Source organism: Pteropus alecto, unplaced genomic scaffold (genome assembly GCF_000325575.1).
Source record: "Pteropus alecto unplaced genomic scaffold, ASM32557v1 scaffold155, whole genome shotgun sequence".
In the NCBI taxonomy this organism is placed as follows: domain Eukaryota; kingdom Metazoa; phylum Chordata; class Mammalia; order Chiroptera; family Pteropodidae; genus Pteropus; species Pteropus alecto.
Window position 1 is genome coordinate 13,343,887 of NW_006438113.1, and position 8,848 is coordinate 13,352,734.

Genomic DNA, 8,848 nt, shown 5'->3' on the forward strand with positions numbered 1-8,848 from the left:
GGCCAAGGGCAGGTGCTCTAGACTCACCCTGCCCACCTACATTTACTCTGAAGGAGCAGGGACCCCAGCTTGCATCTATGATGCCTGGCCCACACTGAAGACAAATCAGCAGCCAGGCACACTTCACATTTAGCTGTTTTTAATACTCGAAAGCTCTGTATGAAAAAAAAAAAATCACAAATGAATCCTCACAACATCCCTGTGAGGTAGGTAAGCAAGTATTATTCTCCCATTTTACAGACGGGAAAACTGAGGCAGAGAGGTGAAGTGACTGGCCAGTGGTCCCAGCACAGTTGAAAGTCAGGGACAACTGTGAGAACACAAAGGCTCCCTCCCAGTTCAAACCCAACCTCTGACCCCTCACCTAAACCTTGTCTGCAAAGAAATTAAAACTTTTAACACATGCAAAAATAATAAAAATGAAAATAACAAATCTGAAAAGGTAGTGAACAGATATACAGTAGTTTTGCAAAAGAATTCAGCCAAGATGGTCAAATATTTTCCAATACTAGGTAGATATGAACAACTTCAGCCTCTTCTCTTCTTTCCAAACATGACCGGGGACACATCCACCTGTTTTTCCATAGAAGTGCATGCACCCAACCAAAGAGAGGCCTCCTTGGCCCCAACGAGTCAGCCCAGGAGGACTGCTTCCCCACTGTTCAACCTCCCAGCCCCCAGAAGAGCTGCAAGGTTCAACTCAACACCGCCTGCCTCTCCTGCCTCTTCTGAACAGCTTTCCCACTGTCTAGATGGAACAGATCCTGGAGGCCTCTAACTCAGAAGCACTTAGCCCCTTCTGCTCCCACTGGAATGGTCCTCAGCAAGGACGGTCTGAAATCCAGGTGACTCCTCATACCATGCTTAGCCCACTCTCACACAATCCACTGTTCACTCAGGTAGCCTAGCTGCCCTCAGGGGCTCCTGCTGCGACAGGTGTGAGTGGGGAGGGACTGATGACATACCAAACCATCTTGGGCTGGTGGGGCAGGGAGGAGGTATGGAGGGACCCACAGCTGGCAGCTTTGGCTTCTTCACTACCTCCCACCTGGGCCTCCAGGCAAATGGAGCTGGCTCTTCCACAGGGCTACACCCACCTTCTGCAAGTTCTTTCTTCCTCTTGAAAGGAGCTCCCTGATGTTACCAACTCCTTGGAAACACATACAGTCCTGCCAGCCTGGGGGGAGGTGGGGGGGGGGAGGGAAGAAAGAGGGGAAAGGAAGGCAAGGCCTCTGCCAGACCCATCCGGCCATGTGGTTAGGGTCCTCCTTGAAGCCTCCAGGCTGGAGATGGGCATGAAAGGTGAGAAAACAGGGTAAAACTGCCTTCGAGGTAACAAAGCCAAGCAGAGTGCTGCCCACTCCCCAGGGAGGCGAGGGCCCGAAGAGCAGTGCTCAGGCAGCTAGCTAACTTAGAGAAGCCAAGAGAGAAAGCAGCAAAAGAATGAAAGAGAAAGAAACCAAAGCTGACCTGTTACTCTGCTCCACGGTCTTGTCAGACTGCTGAGATGGGACAAGAAGGAGAGGATGGAAGTGGAGGTGGCAAGTAGCTTTGTTTGGCAACTTGGGAAGTGAGCGCCTTGGAAGGCTGATGCCAGCCCTCCCTGGAAGGCGTACGCACTGGGTTTTTCTGGAGGCCGTCCACATACCCGTCACTTACAAGGTATGACTGTGTACTAACTGTCCGATAAAAAGCTCTTTCAAAAAAGGGGTCCCAACCCCAGTCTCTCTGGGAAGCTGGGGGACCATTTCCTCAGGGCCACTTCAGTGAAGGCCACCTTGGGCACCCCCAGCCTTCATCGGGCCCTACAGCAGGGAGCAGCGGCAGGGGGAGCACCTTCTACAGGGAGTCCCCGGCAGTGAAGGGCTCCAGGCTGCGGCTCGGCTCCTGCCAGCGGCAGCGCAGTCTCGAGAAAGGCTGGTCCTCCACGCTCTCTAGCTCAGGGAAGCCCAGCTGGTTGAGGATCTCATAGACTCCAGCCTTCGACGCCACCTGGGGAGGACAGCAGAGATATGGGCAGCATTCCAGCATTTGGGTCACCCTGCCCCACTTTGTGTCATCTGGGCTCTGAAGGACACAGGGAAGCCTGGGGCCCAGCACTGCTTCCTACCAGCTCAGCAACCTGAACAAGTTGGTGTTTTGACTGCGATTAACTGCTCTGAGCTTCAATTTCTTTATCATGGACTTAATAGTCTCTACCTCCCAGGACTACTGCGGAGAGCTCCATAACCACCGAAAGCACTCAGCAGATGGAGAACAGTGTGGGAGGCCAAGCACGCCCTGTGCCTGTGTAGCCCTGACCCTCCCGCAGGGGTGGATACTCAGGAACACAGGCTCCCAGCATTACAGCGAGGGCCCACAGGGAAGGCTGACGAAGGCAGCAGGGACACAGCAAGGGCCTTTGGGCTCTAAGTTTCAGCTATGGGCCTCCACACAGGTGGGTCAGCTGGGGCCTCCCTAGACACCCCCCAGGAAGCCCTGTTGTCCAGTGGCCCAGGCCCTGGCACTAGACTCAAAACACCCAGGAAGCAGCCCCCTTGTCACCCCACCATTCAGAGGAGGTGGAAAGGATGCGGGACCCACTCAGAACAAAGGTCCCTCGGTGCCCCTCACCCCCATCTGCCATTCATTCCCAGGAGAGAGGGGCCCTGAAGCTGGAACCCACACTGCTCACTGGACCAGCAGTTCTCTCCTTCCTTGGCCTCCCCCAACGCCCACCACCCAGGTTTGGCTGGGGAGGGGATCGAGCTCCTCTCCAGCCCTTGGCTCCCCCGATTCCCACTCTCCATGCAGAACACAAGCAGAAGTGTCCTGGGACCCCACCCAGGGGCTCAAAGAGGAAGCTGAGCCCAGGCCTGCTCAAGAGGGTGGCCCCGACGTGGCCTTGGTGCGACCCATGCCCTATCAGGTCTCCTGACTCAACACTCATCCACCCGAGGGCCATGCTCAAGGCTTGTCTTCAGCACAACCACCTAGCAGCCACCATTCCTGCCGCCAGGCACGACAGTGGCCTCCTTGCCTCCGTTCCCTCACAGCTCGGACCCCACCCGCACACCCGCCTAAGCCCATCCCCTTCCTATACCCAGTCTGACCAGAGTTCCTGGCTCCCTGTGCTTCCTTCCACCTGCCTGCCCCATAGGAGCTAATGCCGGCCTCGAGTCCAGATTAGAACCGCCAGGACGGGCTGGCGAGGCTAGGAGGGGCCAGCGTCCTGGTGGAGAGTAATTACAGGCCACTGCAGAGGAGGGAAGGAGGCCGCTCTCCTGACCTAGAGGTGCCAAGGCAGCAGCTCTGCTTATAAAACCAGCCAAGCCAGGGGGAGATCCAGGAAGAGCCAGGAGAACGAGCAGAGAGAGACGGTGGAGGTAGAATGCAAGGGCAGTGTCTTAGGCCACACATGGCGGTCCTTGGAGCCAACCAAATGGCTCTAACACTGACCGCAAATGAGGTACTTAACCTCTCTGTGTTCAGTCTTCTCCTCTGTAGAATGTGAAAGCAACAGTTGCCATGAAAGGCAGAACTTCTTAACACAGGGTCTGGCAGATGGCCACTACTTGAATCTCATGGAACCCCCACCACAGCCTTCTAAAGTGGTGCTGACAGTATCCATGTTATTGCCATTTCAATGTTGAGGGCTGTGGGATAGAAGGGTTAACTAACTTGTCCAAGGTCATACTGAAAGGTGGCAGTGGCTGGGCCACCTTGCCTCTCGTAGGGTAGGTGAGGGCTAACACATAATGGGCATGTAGCAGCCAGGCAATGTTGGCCTGGGGGTCACGTGGAGCAGGGGCCCAGCCTGACACACGGCCCCTGTTCAGTGCCCCACACGCCTCGTCTCCTCCCTCCTCTTCATTCATTTATTCATTTACTCCTCAAACTTTTACTGACTGCCCGCCAAGCACAGACACTGTGCTAGGGACCAAGGTCAAACAAGACTGCTTCCTGGTCAGCAGGAGCCTGTCACTGGGGTCCCCACAGGTGATGCTCAGGGCAGCCTCCGCCTCCCGCCTCTCACCTCCCACCTCTCACCTCCCGCATCCAGGTGCTGAAGGGCCTCTGCCAGGAGTCGGTCTTCTCCAGGTGGAGGTAAGCATTGAAGAGCACCAGGTAGACATAGCGCTCCAGGTACTGCAGGCTCCGCAGCTGCAGCCTCTGGACCTCCTGCTCTGATTTGGCTGCCTTCGCCTGGAGGATGGCACGGGGCTGGAGTCAGCATGGGTGTTCATCTCCCCACCATACACACTCACACACAGCATACACCACACACATCACACAGATACACTCACACATATCACATACGCCCCCCCACACTCACTCAGACACACAAACCACCTACACTCACACCATACACACTCAGACACATACTCACATACCACGTAAACCCCTACACCACTGGACACACACACACAACACATACATATACACCACATACCCACTCACGCACACATACATATCATACAGACACCCCATACACACACACGCACTTCTCACTCGCTCATCAACACACACACACACCCCCTCTACTGCCCTTAGCACCAGGGTGGGGACAGAGGAAGGGACTCAGATGGCAAGGCCAAGGATGTTGCTCCTGCCTGAGAGTCAGATGGCCACTCCTGGGAGGCGTGGGCAGGTCACCCGGCCTCCCTCGACCCCCACTTCCTCATTGTGAAATTATAACCATCATCCTGTTCTGAGTAGCAAGCAGACGAGGACACAAGAAGGCTGCCTCAGGAAGGCTCTGTGCAGGTATTGCGCTTGAGGTGTGGAGAGCCCCTACCACATGGCAGGCCCTGTAGCCCGGACATCAGCTCTAACTACCAGAGAGGACTCTTACCACCAACTCCTGTCAGCCCCAAGTGAGGACATCTCCCCAGCCCCGCACCCTCCCGGGACTAGAGGAAAGACTCTTGACTCCTCTCTCTTCCAAACCCTTGAGCCTGCCTTGCGGAGCAGTAGGTATGAGGTCTCTCAACAATGGCCTGGGCTCTGGCCTCCAGCTGCTCTGGGGTGAGTTCACCTCTGCCTGTGCAGAGTGAGAAACCCCAGCTTGACCTCTGACCCTGACTGGTCCCTGAGTTTGCCTGTTTCTCAAATGGTTCAGGATCAGAGATAAAAAGGCATCCCTATGAAGCTCAGACCCCGGCCCTTTCCCTCGCCAAGGCTGGGGACAGAAAGGCCGCCAGGGCCAAGATGCAGCAGCTTAGGGAAGGGAGAGCAGGAACAGCCAAGCAATTAAAGATGAGTTTCCAGAAAGTGTGAGATTCAGCTGGGCTGTGAGGGCCTGGGTAGATTTGGATGGAGAGAGCGAGCACCAGGTGGGTGGCAAGAGGTGAGGATGGTGCCCAGCAAGTGGGGAGCAGAGAGGGGCCGGCCTGGCTAGAATGAGGATGTGGTAGGACAAGGGGGACTCTGCTGGCACCCTGACACCTAGGAAGTTGACTCTCTGCCGGATTCCCAACCCTCTCATGCAGATGCCTGAGCCCCATCCAGACCAATCATATGAGACTCTCCGAGGGGTGGGCCTGGGCGTCAGGACTGGGGAAAACTCCTGGGTGAGTCTCTGTGACCAAGGTTGAGGACTGTGGCCCTAGCACTGGGAGCCAGAGAAGGTTTAGGGGAAAAGTGACCTGTTAACATAAGACTCATGGGAAATGAATGCTCAGGAGGAAGGGGACTTAAGGAGTCCCCTCAAGGTTCTCCTAGGTGTAGGGGTCAGGGGCAAGCCAGGGGCCAGGGCCAGGACAGACGGAGCCAGTTCTCTCCCTGCAGAGTCTCTGCCCCGTACCTGACTGTGCTCTCCCACTCACCACAGATGTGCTGCCCACCCTGAAGAGAACACCATACCTCACCTTGCACCCATATCCCCAGGGCCCACAGCAGCTTTCTATGATCCAGGAAGAGGATGTGGCACGGAGGCCATTCCCTCAGGTACTAAGAACATCTGTAGAAGGGCACAGCCAGCCTGGGCCTCCAGGTAGCAGGAAGGGCAGTCTCCCAACAGCAGGGCCACGTCTGCAAGCCTTTCCTTACAGGCATACAACATCAGCCTCTGGTCACTGTGGGAAGGATCCCAGGTAGGCCCCCCTCCACCCCAGACATGACACGGCCACAGTCTCGCAAAAGGGGAGCTAGAGTGGGCCTGCTTTGGGGGCCTGTGGTTCCCTACCTCCCACTTCTGCCTCAGGTAACTTAGCCTTTGGTGCCTCTGCCATCTTTGCTCCTGGGGTAGAGAGGATGGATAGTAACTTGCACACCCGGCCCACCACACCAGCTATAAGGAGAGCTGGGGGCTTGGGGATGGTAGAAGGGTGGAAGTTAGACAGAGATAGGGCCCAGGAGGGTCCAGAGACCCACAGCCAGCGCTCTGACTCCCTCGAAGATATGAACCGGGTTCTGGTCCCGGTTCTGCCATTTAAACTCTCAGCATCCCCTCACCACCACCCACCATTTCTGGAGGTGGGGTTGCTCAGTAAAGTAGAGTATGAGGAAGCACCTGGAAACCATGAAGAGCCACAGAAGTCCATTCATTTATGGAACAGGAGGGTGGGCTATGACACACACGCACAGGCCCAGCCCGTGGAGACCTGGCGATGACAGGGGTGGAGGTGGGGGGTGGAACAGAGGACAGATGCAAAGCACCCAGAGGGGCCGGATCATGGGATCAAGGCAGGGCAGGGAGCTGGACTGGGGAAGGCATGGAAGAGGTGATATTTGAGGTGGGTTAGGAGAAAGGGGGGCAGAAAGGGAGGAGAGGTGTTAGAGAGTGAGGTGTCTCTGAGGTAGACCGAGGGGGAGGCGCAGATGGCAGCAGGGGTGGGAGTGATTTGTGGAAGCAACACTCAGAGGCCAAGCCAAGCCACGGCCCTATAAACAAAGGGGCCAATGAAGGCTTCCGGTGGATATGAGGGTAAGAATGGCCCCCATGGCTGCTCCAGGAAGATGGGGAGAGGGGCAGTATGCCTATTGTTTTAATGATCAACAAACAAACCAAGTGCTCAAAAAACATGCAATTTTGTTTAGAATTGGACCAAAAAAAAAAAAAAAAGAGAGAGAGAAAGAAAGAAAGATATTCAAATACAAACTGTGGCAAATAGAGTGCAGCTCTGGTTTCTCTACGGGTATTTCATGCTGCACGGTGCTGGAGGCATTCACCACCACCATCCCATACGCCGCTTCCCAATGGGCCTGGAGCCCATTTAAATCCATTTTCTTAGAAGAAAGGAAAGGTAATCGCCCGCAGGCCCAGCAGGCAAGAGCCATTTTAAACTACTTTCAATGAAAGCTCAGGAGAAAAGTCCTGAGAGCATGCAAAGCCCTCAGCTCAGGGCCTGGCCTGCGCACACAGCCACACCAGCCCTGTCCTCTCTGTGCCCCCGCTTCAGTGGCGACGGAGGCCTGCTGCCCCCAGAAACACCAGTGAGGATTGGTTCTGAGCAATATTAGGGGTGGAGAGGATAAGTGATTCTTTCTGAGGCCTACTGACAAGGCAGGGTAGAATTATCTCTAAATTCAGACCACTGGCTGGGTAAAGGTTCCATGGGCACATCCTGCCCAAAGTCTGTAATTTAAGACAATGACCCATCTTCCTATCAAGGCCCTAGTTTCCTTAAAATCACCCATGTTGGCAATGTCTGAGGAGGAGGACAGGCCAGCCACCTCCTACTGATAAAAATAGTGGAGCTGTTTTTAAATGGCCTGGCAGGCCAGGTTGTCATTAGCTGTGGTGCTGCGGGCAAGACCTTCTCGACCACTGGGACTGAGCCCTAAAATAGAAGGGCCCCGGGAAAGGGGGCCGGGGCGCTGGGCATTTCAGGCCTCTCAAACCTGTGGCCAATAGTGGTTTTCTTGAAGCTCTGCTCTTTGCTGGGCCACCTGGCAGAGACCCACCGAAGCAGGGTTGACGAGCCTCCCCAGGTGTGTCCAGGGCCACTGCATGCCACGTGCTGGGCTGAGCATATCACATCCAGGTCTGTTTATTAGATTCTAATCTGCTCTCCCAGAAACCATATGAAGGAAGAGGGATATCGCATTTCACAGGTGAGGCTCTGCAAGGTTAGGTAACTACCCAAGGTCACCCAGTTCCAAGCTGGGACACAAACTCCAAAATCCCAACTCCCCTACCACCCTCGTCAACCACTCCCTGCCTCACTCTTGCCTCAGTACTTATACCCTTCTCTTCTCCTACCTGGAAAGCCTTTTCCTCTGCCAGCCTGGCTGTGCTCGGCTTGTCTCTCCAGGCCCAGGACAAGTCCCCACTCTATTAAAGTCTGCTCTGAGCACTCCAGATCCAACGCCTACCCTTCCCAGCCTCCTCTGCTCCCCAAGACATGCCTGGCCTTGACAAGGGTAAACTGGGGGACAGGCGCCAGATGATAAGCAGGTTTGTATGTCCCTCCTCCCCACCACCCCGAGTGTGAAGTAGGGTTGGTACACAGCAGGTGTCCGGTTGGTCAGTGAGTACTGACTCCCTAGGCCATCTCATCTGGTCTTACACTTCCACTGTCATCTAGAACCTAGATTCCCCCACATGTGCACCTGGGAATCCAAATGTAAATATGCAACTGCCTGCTCAGGGCTTCTCAAATGCACCAAACATGTCCCCAGCGAACCTGCCCAGCTCTCCCCAAACCTGCCGCACCCGCAAGTTTACCCAACTTAGTGGCGACTCCACCCTTCTCGCCACTCAGGCCCAAACATGACACCCCTCTTCGACCTTCCTTCCTCCCTCAACCTCACACCCAGCCAGTCAGGGAATATGATCGACGCTATTCAAAACCCTTCCAGAAGCTGCTCACCCTTCCCCCGCAGTCCAAGCCACCTCATTTCAATGACAGCGCATGACTGGCCT

At 55.3% G+C, this 8,848-nt stretch overlaps 1 protein-coding gene across 1 annotated transcript in view; it reads right to left on the reverse strand.

Moving 5' to 3' along the window:
• Positions 1-248: 248 nt before the first annotated feature.
• PALD1 (phosphatase domain containing, paladin 1) overlaps positions 249-8,848 on the reverse strand; it is a 73,572-nt gene continuing 64,972 nt past the window's right edge. The window contains exons 19-20 of the mRNA XM_025049442.1: positions 4,030-4,185; positions 249-1,992 (exon numbers count right to left, since the gene is read on the reverse strand). Coding sequence (XP_024905210.1) covers positions 1,840-1,992; positions 4,030-4,185 — 309 coding nt within the window. The 3' untranslated portion in view covers positions 249-1,839. The remainder of the gene's footprint in view (positions 1,993-4,029; positions 4,186-8,848) is intronic.